This window comes from Epinephelus fuscoguttatus, linkage group LG7 (genome assembly GCF_011397635.1).
Source record: "Epinephelus fuscoguttatus linkage group LG7, E.fuscoguttatus.final_Chr_v1".
NCBI classification, from domain to species: Eukaryota; Metazoa; Chordata; class Actinopteri; order Perciformes; family Serranidae; genus Epinephelus; species Epinephelus fuscoguttatus.
The window spans coordinates 31107522-31126051 of NC_064758.1; the positions used below are offsets into that span (position 1 = coordinate 31107522).

Below are 18530 nucleotides of genomic sequence, written 5' to 3' on the forward strand. Positions count from 1 at the left end.
ATCTACGATGGTTTGCAGAACTGTGATGAATTAGCTTTGTGGACACTACAGATTGCCACAACCTTGCATAATGACAGCTGCACCGGCACCGTTGGAGTACTAACACATACAGCCCAGTCAGTGAAACTTCACTTTCTTTACCATATTTCTCATGGACAGGTCTAATGAGTGGTGGAGGGGCACAACTATTGAAATGCAGACGTATGTTTATGGGTGTTTTTAAATCCATTTATGGCAAACTGTGGGTGTGGAAATGAGGCTCGTGCGGGTGTCCCCAGTGCCACAGTGACTGAAATTTATAAAACAGAATCAGGCACAGCTTTATAAATCTGATGAAAAGAATGTGAATGCATATTTCTGCTTTTGTATGTACACACAGTTTTAGTCATGAATCTAAGCAGAGTTTTATGCATCTGACCCCAGGTGATTAAAACATGTAAAAACACTGAATAAAGTAGTTTCATGTTACAAATCAATGTTTCTCCTACGCTGTGACGTGCTGCTAGCTCAGCACCTGCTAATATTTGCTCACCTTTTTTCTGATCCAGATGTTCAGGAGGTTTTTAGCAGGCGCCGAATTGTCCGCAAAGGTCTCCTCCTGTCTTAAACAAACAGACCAGGTGATTTAAACATGTAAAAACACAGAATAAAGCCATTTCACATTACAAATAAGTGTTTTTATGACACTGCTTGTCGCGTATTAGTTGCGAACTACGGTGGTAAACGTGAGAACGTGAAAGACCCCATTTAGAGCCAGTGTTTGGTTTGTCTATTCTGGGCTACTGTAGAAACATGGCGGTGCAACATGGCGGACTCCATGGATGATGACCTGCTCCATATGTAAATAGAAATGGCTCATTCTAAGGTAATGAAAACACAAAAATTCTAATTTTCAGGTGATTATACACCAAATAAAACATACTTATTATATTATATTCAGTTTCTGTCCATATATCCCCCTAAATCATACACACTGAACCTTTAAATAAACTGACAGTAGTCTAGGGTCACAAACTTTCACCTGCTCTTCACCTTCCACCTCACTCTCAGTTCCCAGCTATAATAAATGGAAGAGACTCAGCCAGCATCCCGAGGAGTGAAGTGTTAAGTGTGTGCTGGCGTAATCTGACAGAACTTATTCAGAATGCAGGTCTTTACTAAAGCTGCGCCTGGAGCAGCTGCCTGGTTTTGTCTTTACACTCAACCAGAGTATTTGTACACATTCACATACAATAAATCCACGTGCACATGAACACAAACACGAACACACGTGTGCATGCATCCATTCATGCAAACAGTGTGCACAAACACATCACATGCATGTGCAAAAAGCCAGCATTTGCACATACTGTACACACACACACACACAAACAGGTGCAGCATTGGCAGTCAGTGTGGGTTAAGTTCCAGGAGATTAGCTGCAGAATAATGAAATTCAGTGGAACACTGAGTACGTTTCCTCTGTTGTCATTTCTGTGTAAGAGCGGGGAAACAAATAACTCCATTTGATGTCGGCAGAGTTTTTCATTTGTCAGCTATTATCAAAGTCCCACAGCCTAAAGAGGCCCAGGGTAGAGCACAGGGCCTGAAACCCTTTGGGCAGGGAATCCAGGAAGAAGCCATTAGAGGAGCTTCACTGGAGAGCTAGCCCTTCCTCCCACTAGCTTCACATCAGGGCACAAGATCATCCAGAGCACCCACTGTGCGTGACATCCAGGCAGAATAACATGTCTTGCTCACCATGTGGAATTTCTCCTCATGGCTTACGTTTGGCATGAACGGTTCAGTCCTGTGAATTAGCCATCTCTGAAAATAGTCGATTAATATTAGAAAACACTGGCTCTTTGTTTTCTTTTTAATACTAAAATAAATGCCACACACGCAAAAACACACTTGAAATTATAGAATAGGAAAACGATTGCTGTTTCTTTTCTAGATATTTCCTGTACTCTGACTCGTTTGTATGTGTGTGTGTGTGTGTGTGTGTGTGTGTGTGTGTGTGTGTGTGTGTTTCACTTCGCCTGTTCCTCGGCCTGATTTGCATTCAGTGTTTGACCCAGGCAGTAATCTACAATGACTCCCCCATAAGCCTCTGGCACATTGGGGAGACGTTATAAGCTGTGACAAAAGACAAGAAGAGCTACAGCAAACTGAAAGTAGCAGGGGACGGTCTCCTGATTAGCTAAAATTGTCCTCTTTATTATGACTTTAAATTCGCTCTCACAGAGATTCATTTGAATCACAGCTGCTTTTTTGCAATATTCCTTGTTTGAAATTGTGATGCCTTTTTTGGATTACGTAGGAAAACTGTAGCGTTGTCTGTAAGGAGAAATTCAAACAGTAAAATATTTATTAGACACCAGGTTAGACAGGTACAGGGTTTTCACATGGTATTGTAGGTTTATGAGCTGCCAAAAGAGGCAAGATGGGGGAAGGGCAATGTAATGTAAATTGAAGGGTCTGTATTATTTCCAGAGGAGGGGGCTTTGTTAATTCAAACCCATAGATTTCCTTAAAGCGAATGTGATAAACCCTTATGATTTGTGACAGGGTAACCTCTTTGGCATAGGCTTCAGAATCTGACATTTGCATCTGCACAGAAATCGTACGCTCCGCTTGCCTCCGAGCTCGGCTGCCTGAAATAACCGCAATATTTGCTGTGTCACGAGAGCACACTATCACACAGCAAAATCATCGGGAATCCACAGTTTCACATGTCCCAGAGTGCACCCGGTAATCTCAGATCCCACCCAGCTGCACGGCGAAAAAATGTAAAGCAGCAGCAGCGCAGTTTGTGACACCTTAAAAGTGAGGTGGTAAACAAGTTCATTTCAGCAAGGTTCATATTCAGATTGGAAAATGGAGCCCAATTAGCATATATGCAGAGAGGCTTTGCATGCTTGACATCCTCTCAGCCCCTCTGCTGGAAATAGCCATGCACACAACATCCTCTGATTACATTGATATGTAGATTCATGCATCTGCAAAGATTAGTTATTCATTAATGTATTTGCTTTGAATTCTCGGGTGAGTGTACCTCAGACAGAGAGTCTGGGGCAAACCAAATGCATCAGAGGAAAAATGTCACAAATGATCACACAAAATCCACATCAAAAATATGCAGGTTCGGTGACCCACAACAACATAAACCCAATAGGGCGTTACGATTAAGAAAATCCTTTGGCACTGGGGTTAAAAACAGAGAAAGTATAAACATAATTATCAGCCTTTTCATCTTCACAGCAGAATTAGTTTTTTTGCTCTAAGTGGGCTATGAGGATTAATCATTGCAGCCTGTGTGAGTTTATAAGCTGTAGCGTTCTGTCATCCTTTCATAAAAGCATCATGGATCACCAGTTTGCTTCTTCAGTGTCCTCTCTTGCGGCCACACTGCGAGCACTTTTTAACTTTAAAAATAGGCTCGCGACAGAGAGTGCCAAGAAATGCAAAACACCAAACAATGTCCCCTTGCTCAGATCTGGTCACAAAATGGAGCTGATAAGCCCAGAGACTGTGCATGAAAAAAAATAGTGTCACATTAATTAATGCTAATTTATATCAATTAATGTGCACAGTGCTGATACATATATTCATCTAATGCACAGTGTAAGTTTATGGTCAAGTTTATGTATATACCCCTTAATCATAGTTACAGAATAATCAATGAGCTTCATGTCATCCACATTATGAGACAGGAAATGAAAGTGACACCCTCAGACTTTGGGAGGGAGTACATTTTATTTGTTCATTAAGGCGAAAAACTGTCTGATGAACACGGGCTGACAAAATGAAAACAGAATAATCAAAAGCAGTAAGGCTGATTGAGTAAAAATGAAGGTTGTTCAGACATCAGCACCAACTTGCCGCCATTTTCATTACAGGGTAGTTATATGAACAGGTGTTACTCTGAAATTCAATACAAGTCCTCCAACCCATACGACTGCATAGGTCATTTTTTTTTCAACCATCTATTACAGCCCACTGGAGCTTTACATAATTAGAGCCCATACTGGTGTACGACAGAATAGCTTGTATTTGACCGTGAATGGTCACAGTTTTAAACACGTGGTTAAAGTTGTGAAATGGTCATCGTTGTACCAAAAGTACGTGGTTGGATTTAGAAAATAGATCATGGTTTGGTAAAATAAGTGTGTTTGCTATTATATAACGAAATATAATGTGACATACTACGACATATTGTGTAGTATGTGTTTTTATATTTTTATGTTATATGCTTTATTTCTTCTGAACAATTATTGTAAGGCAGCAATACTTGCGCAGCTCCTGAGTCCAAGACAAATTATCCTACGGAGACGATAAAGTATGCCGTATCGTATCGTATTGTATCATACATTATGCTACCTTGTTAAAATAACTCAATGTTGACATTTGGTTTCAAACAGGCATGAACACCGGACTCCTGGATGAAAGTTTGTGCACCTCATCTATCTCCCACTCTAAACGGACATAGTCGCTTTTTTTATGAGGTCGCCTGACTTTGCTCCCGTCATAGTTACTGTGGCCACTAGAGGTCGCCACCTAAAAATACAACATGTGTCACAGTTGCCGCTTGAGGCTACAAACAAGCTATGTGGTCGTATTTTGGAGGACAGTCTCAGAATTTGTGACCTGTCAGATTCTGTGATGTTAGAGGGTCAGCTCGAGACAAAAACTGATGGACTGACCAAATATTGACAGATGAAACGTTATAACCCCAACACACCAAGCTGAGAGTGAGCCGTTGGGCAATGTCAGGCTGTTGGTGAGCGTCTGTCGCCCTATTTTTTTGCAGTAAATTTGGCACCAGTTGGCTTTTTTTGCGGGGTATTCAACATGTTGAATTGGCATCGGAGACAGCGGAGCCTGTCTGAGAATGACATCGCTCTGATTGGCAGTTCAGCTCAGCACATGAGAAGAGAAACAGATGTGAGAAAAGCAAACAGCTAAAGTAAAGAGATCAAAACAAACTTGTTATAACTGGTAACATAACTTGTGTTAGCCATTGAGCTCTTTAGCAGTAACAGCTCATAATTGTGTGTGTTATATTTGCTGCCGCATGGTAAATATAATTTGTTCTTTCTACATGGGGTTGTGTTGCTGGTGTGGAGAGTTATTTCCTGTTACATAGGTGCAGAATGTGTGTGCTAGTTGGCTGGTGGCTGTTCAAGTGCAACTCAACACAGTTGATATGAGGCAACACAACAGTTGGCATTTGTCGTCACTAGTTCTTTGATGTCCGGGCCTTCAACTAGGTTGCCTGACTTCCTTCTTTGCTCCCATTACGAGAACTACTACCACTCGAGGTTGCTGTCTAAGGATGAACCCAAATATGGGTTGTAATTACTGCTTGTACAAACGACCTGTGTGGTCATATATTTGAGGACAGTGTCGAAATTTGTGACTCATCAGATTCCGTAACAGTAGAGGGTCAGCTCTTGTAGAAAGACTGATGTACTGCCAGATATTGACAGGGCTCCATGTACAGACCTATCCACACATGGCCAATAGTCTCCTCTATCACAGCTAACAAAGTTTGTGACTCAGTCTGCATATTATGGGGTATTATGGGCTCTGTGTCATTGCAGTAGTATCTAAGTATCTAAATACAATGAAGACACCATTTTTGGTGACACAACACATTAAGTCACTGTGATAAGTGACGATGTTGCCAAATTTCCCTATTAGGCCACACAGTCGATGGGTCAGAGATGTCAGCGTAACACTGTGATGTGAGCAAATATTTGTCGTTGTAGAAATCTAGGGGGACACTCAGAAATAGGTCAACTATTTGCACATCCTCTCTGGTAGAGGAACGAAAAGCACATGCTTTACACCCAAGGAAAGCCCCGAAGAAAAAAAAATGTTTTTCTGTGCATAAAGATTTTGGTAATAAAAAGTTCAGTCCATCACTGCAGAAGCTGCTGATAATTCCCGGCCCTATAACCTAAGACTAATTGTGTTCTGCTAGATTGCTCCCAACTAATCAAGAGCTTCCTCCTTCCTGTCCTCCCCTGCTGAAAATGATGATCAATGGCTCTTGTGGACGTGCGACATCGGTTTGGGTTGTCTCGGTGGTGACTGGTTTTCATAGGTAATGATGCTAAATTACACAACTGGGAATAAAGGAGGCTAGTAAGCCATCCATCAGGGGCTAGTTTATATGAGCTGCCACGAGAGGCATTATTCAAACCCCAGTCCACTCAAACACATAGCTTTCTGTCCCTATAACTCCCCCCCCGCCAGTCTCTCCTCCACACACACACATCTCCACACAGACACACACAGTTTGCCACGAGCTACCAAAGGGGACATCTCATTCTTTTATCCACGGCGAGTCATTGTGGTGGTGTCAGCTGGTGCCGTCTCTTTTATCACACTGGAAGCTAATGGAAGCAGCAACTGCAGGAGGTGGGGGAGAAGATGCAGGCACAAACACACACACACACACACACACACACACACACACACATAAATACACACAGAGCCATAAGAGGTTGGGGAGATGGGGCGGGTGGGCACGCCAGGCCCCGGGGCAAGAGCTGTTCTGTGGTGATGTTTTTCTTGCCGAGGCCTCTCTATCAGCTTGTGTTTCTGACACTCCATAAACCAACCAAGAGGAAGGGCCTCGGACACTTTTCTCTCGTTCACTCTCTTTTACTGTAATGTTCAGTTCCGTTTCGCCCCTGTGATACAGCTAAGCTGGGTCATACTCACCCGAAACAACCAAAGAAGAAACACCTGGCCTCATTTTCACTAAGCAAAAACTGAATCCAGCTATACGACACTTTTTTCCACCTAATCCCTGCCTGTTATTTTATTGGTTGCACATTTTCCTGTGTCTCTTGACTAGAAATACTCTACGGACAACAACAGAGTTTATCTACAAGAGCGGGAACAATAGCCAATTACTGCAGGAGGATTCAGCGCAGCATACATCTTTTGATAGGATAGTTGGGTTGACCTAATTTCCCGATAACAGAGTCGAAAAGCACGGGGGCCGCTACTTTAAACACACATGCTACGAGGGACATATTGCCAGGCATGTATTGTATTTATATTTTCTATAACTCTTTATTTTTTCAGTCTTTTTCTGTTTGTATAACATAACAATCGTGCTTTATCATGTGACACCATTTAGATACATATCATGTTTATATTATGTTTTACATTAGGCAGTGAGACAGTTAAAAATATACAAAACAATATTGTTTTACTAGACATAGTTTCTATTTTTAATATAGTCGTCAGTATCTTCATTGTCATCATCATCTCGTATATTTCTGTAAGATATGTGCTTTAGCTTCTGTGATCAAAATATTATTGCAGAAAACAGCAACTCCATTTTTTCAACATTTAGACAATAACTTCCAATGTATTACAGACATTCACAGTTACATGTTTTACACGGTACAGTTTTACAACAAAGTTCCAGAGAAAACTGTGGTAGAGTTAACTTTATACAAAATTCACAGGACATGAACTGTAGCCATTTCACATTTTCGCTCAGTTGTTTTGCTTTTCAAAGTAAACATGTTCTGTTCAACCAGATGCCTTTCACAGTAGCTGCCATAGAAGCAAACTAACATTGTCCTAACACGCCATGGCAAAAGTCTGGGGAAATTAAAGCTTTGTGCTTTTCACTAGTAAAGCAAAGACAACATAAACAAAATGAGAAACAGACCACTTGCTTACTGGCCTGCACTTATACATCTACATATGTATTGCTGAATACATATTGATCAAACTATGATTGATCGTTACACATAAAGAAAAAATAATGACTGTACTTAAACACAGAGTTGGTCCAGGTTTTTGTGCTAGCATATAAAGTTGTATTTTGTAGTTCTGCCCAGTCGTGTAAACAGACTATGGCTTAGTTGAAATTGGTGTTCTGGCTTAAGGCCGTCTCTGTTCATCTTCTTTTTTTTTTTTTTCCTTTTTTTGTTGTTTGTTTGTTTGTTTGTCAGGAGACATTTCAGAAATTATTCACTGATGTTCCTGAGGAAAGCATGCAAAACGTAAACAGGATTGACTGTCAGCATTAAGGGATAGTCGATGTTTGTAAAATCACTTTTCTAACCCTGTGCTTTTTTTTTCTCTTTATTGTACTTCTTTGTACCCTGTGCTTTGCCAACCGAACACTAAATGGCATAGTTTTTGCTTTTGTCTGCCTATTGATTTTGGTCCTCCATCACAACACATATAGTATAAAACATCCTAAAAATAATTCTAAAAATGTTTCGATCACATAAAAGTTTTCCCTTTTTTTTGTGTTTGTTTTTCATTTTTACCGAAAAAAAAGGAAGGAAAAAATAACAGTCTCTCTCACACACAAAATCTTTTGCGACACATACTGGATTGCTCCAGAGCTCCTAAACATGAACTTCTTATTGGCATTGTGCTTACTCAGAGCTCCCCGCTCGCGTTGTGGCCGGTAGTTTACCTCACAGAGTGCAACGTTTGGAAAAGAGACAACTGTGTGAGGTTTAGTAAACATCCACAATAAAAATTGACGCCATCCTTTGCACTCTTCAATGATGTCAATTTTGTTCACTACTTCATCTACTATATTCACACGGTATTTACTTGAGTCATGAAGATATTCAACAAATCTCTAATCTATATCTCTATGTTTTTTTCTTTTCTCACAGTATTACACAGTATGTTTACATTTTTTTAAACTCGGATTTATGGTTGTATTTGTGAACACTAACAGTCTTTGATATTGTTTTCAGAATGCAAACCAACAATAAGACATCATTGGCTTGGTTTTACAAATGCAGAAAAATTAAACATGGTTTGAAAATCTGTTTTGATCACATATTGCCCCTGGAGGTAGGTGAATCAATTAAAATCTTGGAAGTCCCTTGTAATGTTCTCTTTTGTCTACATGCTCCATGAGGGTTTCTTTGTTGTCTACACGTTGGCCTCTGCATTGGTCAGGTTAGAGGTCGGGCTTGTTGGGTTTGGGGGGTTAACGGGCTCCGTCGGGCTCGCTGGGTTGGGCGGCGGGCTGGTCGGGCTAACAGTTGTAGTGGTGGGGTTAGCCGGACTGGCTGTGGTGGTGGTGGTAGTGATGGTGGTAGTGGGACTAGTCGCCGGGTTCACCGGGCTAGTGGCGGTGGCTGGATTCGCTGGCGGAGGAGCAGGGTTGGCGGGGGTCACGGGGCTGGTTGAGTTGACAGGAGCTGGATTGGTGGGGCTGGCAGGGTTCGCGGGGGCTGGGTTGGCAGGGCTAGCGGGGTTGGATGGATTGGCAGGGCTGGACAGGTTGGCGGTGTTGGTCTCCGCCTGCTGCTCAGGTCCATTCTCCTGAGGTCGCCTGACAACTGCAGGAGGCTGAAGCATTATCCGAAGTCGCTGGAAGAGGAACACAACACAAATTAATTACATAGGAAAAGGGGTATGTTATGATGTTGTAAAAGTATTGATTTATAGATACATACTAACTCTGAACATTTGAAATGGTTTCAATTAGGTGTGGGGGAAGAATTGATACAGCAAAGTATCGCGATATTTTACATGGCAATATTGTATCTATACATGGACACCAAGTATTGATTTTAATTATCAAATAAATGATATTGCAAACACAAAATTAACTTGTGGTAACCTACTAGAATAAAAACGGAATTGCTTTTTCAATCCACTAGATACATCTTGCTGCAACAAAATTATTAAAGTGAGATGAACAGACACAAAACGTTATAGATAAAACAGATGTTGACAAAGTTTTCCTTTAAGGACATAATTTGGGGAAAAAAGGTAATAAAAGAAGGCAGTAAAAAAGGTAATAAAAAAATGTATGTTATTGTTATATTCAACATATCTCAAAACATTTAGAATCGCAATACTCTTGTATCGTGATTTAAGTATCGTGATATTATCGTATCAAAGAGCATCTGGTGATCCCATGCCCAGTTTCAATACTAATAATTTTCCACACTATCAGTACACTGGACCCAGCTGCACTTTGTCACTCTCTCTTATTGTTTATGCTTACTACAGTCATTCTGTTGCTAATGACCAAGAAAAGTTGTCATCATAATGTTATCGTCTTTTCATATTTATCTTTTAATAAAAATGTTATACCTTCAGTTCGGAGTGTAAGAAAATATAGATACTCTTGAGTATCCTGATGTAATCTGCCTTCAGCCATTTGACTCTTCCACTCCAACGTAACAACACATCATTAGTGTGTTAGTGACTGTGATAAAATACAAATGCTAATTCAACTTTTTTACTTAAGGCATTGCAGAATGCAACACTCTGAATATTTTCGGGTCTTCTCTCAATTGCGCTTGCCTGTAGTTGCAAAGTCAGCAGCACTTGTAGCATCGCTAAGTGCATTAGCTTTCCCATCTGCACTTTAGCTGGTGGTTTCTGAGGTAGATGGTATGACAATGTCTCTTACCCAGAAAGTTACAAAACAATCCTTTGTAGCTCACAAAAATGTCCTTACATTTGGATTAATAATACAGCTAATTGGCTGATTTGTTTCAGTAGTGCGTAAATGTTAGCTAACTACTTCAAGTCAATGTCATTTTTAAGTGCCGCACAGTGATTTAGCTTTAGCTAGCTCACATGATTGTATCCTATCATCATATAAAGTTAATTTTTTTAAGGAATTGGACGATTTATCTTTGCTAATAATATGTTGGATTCATATTAATGTTTCTTTTCAGACAGATTTTACTTTTTGAAAGAAGAAAAAAAACTTAAATTAAAACTTTGCGCAGACCTCCTGTTGATCGCCCAGGATTTATACTACACTATCACAACATGTCACCTTACTTACAGCATCACGATATATCACGATATATTGTTACCCCTGTATCATGATACATATCATATCGCCAATTTATTGCCAATACAAAGCTCTACCTTTAGTGTTCGTTTTTCCTCGTAGTGTCAAAAAATAGCATCAAATATTTATATTTTTCAAGGTATTTTATCAAAGTTAGAAATTCCAGTATCATAACAACACTAGTTTGTTAGCTCACAGAGACAAAATAGATCATAAGCTAGAAATCTGGCAACACAAACTAGCAAGACCTGTCATGTCCTCACAAACCCAACAGACAGTTCACTGCTTACCTCTTTGTAAGTGCCCTTGAGTCCGAGATACATATAGATCATGTACCCTGGTATGAGAACCATGGAGGACAGCGCCATGAGCCAGCCCACTCCCTGACCCCAGCCTGGGAACACATAGTCTCCCATTGTGAGAGGAACCATTTGTATGGCGCTGAACAAGAACACCCCCTGTGGGAGACAGGAGACGCTTTATGCATCCTGACACCGCTGACTGCAGGCAGCACTGTCTCGGCCTGACATGGCTGCAGGCAGGTAATATTGACTTTATTTATTGTTTCATTTTTCATGTCATGACTTTAGATGTACGGTTGTATTAGTTCAGAGTACTCACGCCGACGATGAGAGGGGTGAACACGACCCAGCACAGCTTCCACCACACACAGGGCTTGTAGCCAATCATCTCCTGGATGTTGTCGTAGAACTTGTTCACACCTGCGAGACAAATGAATCTATGATCAAAATATTCATATCCAATTTATTTCAATTTGCAGCCGGTCCGCCATGCATGATGATGAGGACGGTGAGGTGGAACACATGAGTGCTCATGACCTTGAGGCTGAACAGCGTTTGAAGCTGCGCAAATAATCTCTGGATAGGTGTGACGCTTTTTAACCTTCATGTTCACCACGACTTTTCATACATGTGATATTTCACTAACTTGATTTGTTAAATTGTAAAAGAAATATGCAAATTTGAAAGCTAATTTTATTCCCATATTGCATGGAACACTGATGATACACACCGTAGCACCAGGATATGGAGATGCATTCAAAGAAGACCAAGAACAGCAGACACATTCCACTGGCAGAGTAGTAGTCAAACAGTTTGAACACATAGATTCCACCCTGGTTGCAGAAAAATGGGATGTGTTATAGTGTTATAAAACAGCATAACACACTCTGGTACTGTATTTCATGCCATTAAGAGAACAAGTCAACATTTAAATTGCCTCCTGCCCACCACAGACTGTAGATTTCACTTGTATCTTTTAATTACATCTTTCAATTCTGTTACTCACTTATTGAATCCCATGCCATTAATAGTGCACAAGAGAGCTGCCCCTGCTGTACCTGTGTGATGTTTGAAAGTCCGATCACATAAGACACCAGACAGACAACCGCGATGAAGATCTCTCGTCTACCCCTAAGAACTCGGGGAAACTCGTCCACCAGAGCGGTGATGAAGCCTTCAACAGTGCAGAACTGAAGGACAGAGAAACAGCAGTGAGTGTGACTGTGCTGCTGCTTTTATGCTCTGTTGTTTTTCTTAAATATATACAGTATATTTATCTTTCTGTAGCACGTAGAGGTCTGAGAATATTTTGCAAAATGCATTCTTCACCGAGCAAGTTTTATTTTAGTGCTTAGGCTGACTGATGATGACAAATGACAAAGAGTTGCAGTGTGCACCAAACCATGGGACAGCAACACTAACGCAATCTTCTGAATGACCAAGCATTCACTTCTTGGAGGCCATTTTGGTAATAGCTCTGTTATGCAAAGACTATTTAATTTAATTTATGTCTTTTACTTTTGAAGTGCTGGTGGTCAAACCCAACTGCATGCATACATTTTTTTTTCTCGTCTCCATGGCCTTATTCGAACCCAAATATCATACACAAAAGGAAGAAACACAGACAGGGAAACCTGCGGGCACATGGAGGTGATAAAGTTGCATTAAAAAGACTTGACAGCCGATGTCAAAGCTCAGCTATATCTGTCCACGAGAGGCAAATTGCGTGCTTATCATGCAGAGAGCAGGGGTGAGCTGCATGATATGTACCTGCATTTAAATATTTAGGTCAGCCCATGAGCAGATCATCTCCAAGCCCCTTACCTGGCTGTCTATCCCCAGCATGAGCAGCATGGAGAAGAACAGAATGGCCCAAAGAGGAGACACTGGCAACTGGGTTACAGCCTCCGGGTAGGCCAGAAAAGCTAAGCCAGGACCTGGATAGTGAAAAGGAAAATCATATTTCATCAGGGTTACTCTCATCAGACTCTGTTATGACCGCAAACACACATATTCACGACAAAGTGATGACAAATGCGGCGTTTTGCAGTCAGTATCAGTGACAGTGCACTTTTGTTTTGTGCAGAGACAAAGGAAGACATGTACACAATCTGTAGTTACCTGAAGCTGCTACGTCGGCAATGGGTCTCTTTGTCACATGTGCCATGAAGCCAACAATAGAGAAGATTACAAAGCCAGCAAACATGCTGGTACATGAGTTGATGCAGCACACAATGATAGAGTCTCTGGGGAGAGGAAATATAAAATAGGCCTGTTGTCAAAGATTTAAGTTGACTTGTTTTTGTTTTTCTGTATCACGCTTTCCCTGAGATCAGCAACAGTAGCTGTGAGAATGCACTGCTGCTATTAATTCCTTTTGATCATACAGATGTTTGGCAAAAAAACACCATTATTATTGTTTACCGCAGACATAAACAGATTTCATTGAAGAGCTCGGGACAAATAATAAGAATTCTAATGTTTCTACATGCGGAGAGATGGATCCATTTGAAACAAGGACACAAAATGAATGCAACTATTTTTATGTAACTGATTGTTTATGTGACCCAGAACCATTGGGCTGCTGGAGAAAACACTCAGGCTTTGCAATCATAGTTGTTTTTTTTCCCTCTTGCATGCACACCAACAGCAAGAAACAGCCTTCTCCTTGGATTGTTATTACATTCATGCCAGCAACTCGCATTAATAAGACCCTTTAAGGGCTCTTACCAAGTATCCTTGAATAAGGTCTTTATTAGGGGTGTCTAATATAGTAAAATAGCAGCAATTTAATTACTGCCATCTTCAGCCAGTGCAATTTGCTCTGATACTTAAAATCCAGCAGCAATCTCTGTCTCTTTCTCACAGATTATCTCTTCTCATGAAGCATCACAAGTCTTACCTGTAAACATTGTTATTGAAAGGGTTATAGCTGCCCAGAGCTATAAGTGACCCCAATCCCAATCCGTAGGAAAAAAAGATCTGGGTAGCTGCATCCAGCCATACCTGACAAAGGAACACAAGCATTTAGCTACGTGATGCCGAGCTGTGCTCACTCAGGCGTGCAGTACATAGGTATGAATCATACGATGATGTGTTGTTACCTCCGATTCTTTGAGCTTTTCAAAGTTAGGGGTGACATAGAACATAATTCCATCGCTAGCTCCAGGTAGAGTCACCCCACGGATGAAGAGAATAAACAGCATGAAGTAGGGATATGTAGCTGAGAAGTAAACCACCTACGAACGTGAGAGAGAGCAGGATCAGCATTGAGTCTTTAGCAAATTTATGATGCGTACAGAGATTGTAAAATTTAAATTCACCCACTATTCAGATATTTTCATGGGAAGCTGTTAAGATTTTCTAGATTTATTTCCTTCTGTCTCTCTCTTCCACACAGAAAGAAGCAAAACATAAAGAGACCAAATATTCAGCAAAGAAAACACACTGCAGCTTTCACTTGTGCATTTTATGACACTACTGTGCAAGCAATTTGTGAGCAAAGTGTGCAGAGGGATGGGGGTATTTTGTGACCAAAACAAATTTTATTTGCCATGGTCACGTGATGCACTAGACTTTCGAAATGTGGCACCACAAGGGAGGGAAACTGCTCCAAGTGAAGGGAGAGGACAAAACCAGATTGTAGCGTATGGCTGTTTGTTGCTCCTCCTATCATGAATCCACACTCAGTATAGACACCGTGTCAGGAGAATTGGACTTAGAGGAGCCATGATGAGGCAGAGCAGGATTAGTGAACATGACTGTTTGATGTCTCTTACTTTAAAATCAATCTGGACAATGCTGACTGCAGCCTAAATGATTGATGAGGTGATATTAGACTGATTAATATTGCATGGCTGTCACATACTGCTTATTGGGAACCAGCAGAGTACAAGAGGGTCTTGGGACACCCAAATCTGGTCTTACCTTCCCTGTCCAGCTAACCCCTTTCCAGATACAGAAGTACACAAGGACCCAGGCGATGGCCAGTGTTATTGCCAGTGGCACTCGAAGCTGGCCTGGTTTTTCCAAGCCATCGGTCATTTCATGCATGTTGCGCCTATAAGTCAGAGCGAGCAACAATGAGACTATTATACACACAGTGAAATAAGCATGCAGCAGAGGAGGCTGTCTTTTATGTATCTCGGGGATGCATGCAGGATAAAGCTCTGCTGTTGAGAAAAGCAAGGGAAAAGCAGTCAATATCTTACTCCCAAAACTCCACCACTGCACTGGTGAGATTAGTGGTATCCAGAATGGAGTGGTTTGTATAACATTTGTCTGTGTTCCATGGATTGTTACATGAGCTCCATGGAAGTTCCTGTAAAACAAAAATTACAGTTTTTTTCCCAGCTGCTTTGACACATTTATGGATTTGAAAATTTCTTGCAGGCATCACAGCTCCTAATACAGCAACCTTGACCCTACGTTGGCTTTTTATGAATCACATGAGCACGCTATGTGATACTTACAGTGGTGAAGGAGTTGTACAGGTAGTAAATGGCCCAAGAAATGATTACAATGTAGTAAATGTTAAGCCAGAAGGACAGGACAGCTGCTGCAAGGCCCACACCTATCATAAAGAAATGAATTAAGCAGTGTAGTAAAACTATCATTGGGTATGTGCATGTGGCCTCCATAAATCCTCAGTATAAAGTACCAAATGTCATATATTTTTTAGTATTTAACAGGCCTGGTACCAAGAAAATAATGTCCAGATATATTTAGTTTGAGTGAAGTGTACCTTTAAACATAGGAGCCAGTTTCCACACACCAAGCCCTCCAATTGAGGTGTACTGACCAAGGGAGCATTCCAGTAGAAACAAGGGGACCCCAGCAAATATGAGGGTCAAAAAATAGGGAATCAAGAAGGCTCCTGGATAAACAAAAGTAGATGAAGTTATGCATTTAACAAAAAAAGCACAGCACTGACGCATTAGTTAAACCACCACAGCACAAATGTGAATTAATTAGGGTTGTAAGTGTTCATGATATTCATTTTTTGCATGTAATCGACACGGCCAATTAGGTAGGCTCGACTATGTGTGTATCATGGAGCTGAATGGGGCCGTGCAGTTTGCTTAAAATTAGCTGTGAGAGGAAAAAAAAATCATGTTTACCTCCACCGTTTTTCCCACAGAGATAGGGAAATCTCCATACGTTTCCCAGTCCAATTGCATAACCCACACACGACAGAAGAAAATCAAATTTGCCCCCCCATGTCTCTCTATCAGGCAATTCCTTTTTCTGCTTTTCGGGTTTCACGTCCAGTGACTTGGGCTTGTCATTATTAGTGGCCACCTCGTTCAGTTCTGTGACTTGTCCATCCGTTTTGGTGCCGTTCGTCGCCATGTCTCTGGATTTGGCAGAGGTCCTGGCAGTCGGACGGGAGGCTTCAGCACCAGTCCACGTAGACAGCAGCTTCGCGGTTTTTAGACCTAACCTTTGGACCAAATGTCTGGAGATGAAGCCTGTGCACACACGGCTCGTCAGTCGCCGTTAACCTGGAATCGTGAATAGAGGATTTTGGTCGGTTTTTCAGGAGGCGCTGATTCCTTGTAAAGCAAACACATCTTTTTTTTTTTTTTTTTTTTTGCACACATTTACTCCTCGGCACAATACAACAACATGAATACAATCTAAATATACACTCTTAATGCAGCTAAAAACGCACTCTAAAGCATCTCGTGAACATTTGGCTCCCTGACAAAAATTTCATTCATATCAGACTCAGCAAACACCAAAAAAAAAACCCATCGATGGCAAAGTCATGCTGGACTTGCTCCCATAACTAAAAACACAGACGACAGATTGCGCGTAAATTACCAGCAGCCAAAACCAGATCAGCACACACATGATAGCCTAAACAAAGTCTGCAATTAAATCAGCCAAAAAAAGAAAACGGAAATTGCCATCACTGACATCAACGGGTGGAAAAACAGAAAACTTTAAGACAAATTACAAGATCCAAAACATGCACTCGAAGCGGCAAGACGCACCGTGGCAATAGCAAATAGCCTATGATAATTAAGCATAATGAAGTGGAGTCCACCAATTACCACCTGCAGATTCTCCAAACAGTTCTCTACATACGGATTTGCAAGCAGCGGGGATACAGAGAGGTCTCAAACAAACTGGAACACAAAACGCATAGTGGAGACAAAGGGATGTCCAATGCGTAAAAGCTTTACGCATCCGGCTGCACGAATAGCCACCCCATTCTACCCGATTAATTGAGAACCAAACATGTTATTAAACGCACAAGAATGCGTCTCCACATTTCTGCACCATCCAATAGACGAGCAAACAGCAATCAATTCTGCATTTAATTGGCTGTGGCGTGTAGGTGCAGAGCTCATCATGCAGTCGTTACACTGACCCCAGCAACACACACACTGACAGTCTCATTCACAATTTAATCGCACTCACTATCGCTGCAAAGGCAAAGAAAAACAAAGAATCATGCACTAACCAGTTTGCACGGGGGCTCAAACACACGCAGACAGACGCGAGAATTCAGCAGCCAGTTTACTCACAATGAATCTGTGCTCTGTGCCGCCGAGGATACGCTGCCTGCTGCCACAGATCTCGAAACGAGGTATCCGTAGATTCCTCCTGTGGGTGAAGTTGTAAACTCCCAATATTTCTTGCAACATAAATAGATTTTACTTCCATTAAAAGACTTAAAGGGACCATGCAGCGTTAGAGGTGTCCAAGCAGGAGCTGTCCAGCGGGGAGCAGTGCTGAAGACCAGGAGGAGGAAGAGGAGGAGGAGGAGGTGGTGGTGGTGGTGGTGGTGGAGGAGGAGGCTGAATCAACACGGGCAGCAGCCGCTTCGCCTTGTGCGACTGTCTAACATCAACAACCAGAGACTCAACTCCCATCTACACAGCCTCAATGTCATCTCAAAGTCGCCCCCCCTCCTTCCTCCTCCTCCTCATCCTCATCTATAGGCTGCACTGACAGCGCACTTGCAGCGTGTTTATTTTTATATACATATATATCAAATCCGTCCACTCTTTCCTCTCATTTTAATAAACACAAACAATGAAATATTCTTATTTTCTTTGCCATTATCTTCTATAAATGGGCAAGTTTTGCAGAGCGTGCAAACTGGCTGACAATAAAGATAATTTCAAATAAATATTGGCCACTTTTGGGGCTTTTTAAAAACACTTTATCCCAGGTGGTTTCTCCCTAAACACTTTTAGGATTCAGCTGTTTAAAATGCAATTATCTCTACACCCATGCCCCCCCCCTCCAACCAAAAAGAGCACCCCCTCCCCTCCAGTAATGAAATGTATGGTCGAGGTGCAAAATGGCAACATATGAAGGGTAATATAAGCAGCATGATCAGGTCCCAACCGCGTCTGTGTGGAAGGTGAGGCCAGTCAGCGGCTGTCTGCAAATCTGGCAAATTG

The 18530-nt window shown here is 41.5% G+C and overlaps 1 protein-coding gene across 4 annotated transcripts; it reads right to left on the reverse strand.

The window, feature by feature from the left end:
- Positions 1-7057: 7057 nt before the first annotated feature.
- Positions 7058-18011, reverse strand: slc6a1a (solute carrier family 6 member 1a). Of its 4 annotated transcripts, none has more exons than XM_049581232.1 (15): positions 17646-18011; positions 16230-16613; positions 15854-15985; positions 15582-15682; positions 15321-15430; positions 15037-15169; positions 14214-14348; positions 14012-14115; positions 13231-13355; positions 12934-13046; positions 12168-12299; positions 11840-11942; positions 11429-11529; positions 11098-11265; positions 7058-9360 (listed from the first exon to the last, which is right to left on the reverse strand). In XM_049581232.1, exons 2-15 carry the CDS (start codon positions 16459-16461, stop codon positions 8917-8919), a joined length of 2133 nt encoding a protein of 710 aa, XP_049437189.1. In that variant the 5' UTR covers positions 16462-16613; positions 17646-18011; the 3' UTR covers positions 7058-8916. The 4 variants fall into 4 exon arrangements, with proteins under 4 accessions (XP_049437189.1, XP_049437192.1, XP_049437190.1 ...); XM_049581235.1 differs by lacking the exon at positions 17646-18011 and adding an exon at positions 17582-17600; XM_049581233.1 differs by lacking the exon at positions 17646-18011 and adding an exon at positions 17172-17415.
- Between the last annotated feature and the right edge of the window lie 519 nt (positions 18012-18530).

Coding starts and splice junctions, on each gene's coding strand:
- slc6a1a (XM_049581232.1), bottom strand. CDS start 16,461: ATGGCGACGAACGGCACCAAAACGGATGGACAAGTCACAGAACTGAAC. Junction 15,683..15,853: donor ACTGGCTCCTATGTTTAAAG/GTACACTTCACT, acceptor TCTTTATGATAG/GTGTGGGCCTTGCAGCAGCT. Junction 14,116..14,213: donor AAAAGCTCAAAGAATCGGAG/GTAACAACACAT, acceptor TTCCTTTGTCAG/GTATGGCTGGATGCAGCTAC.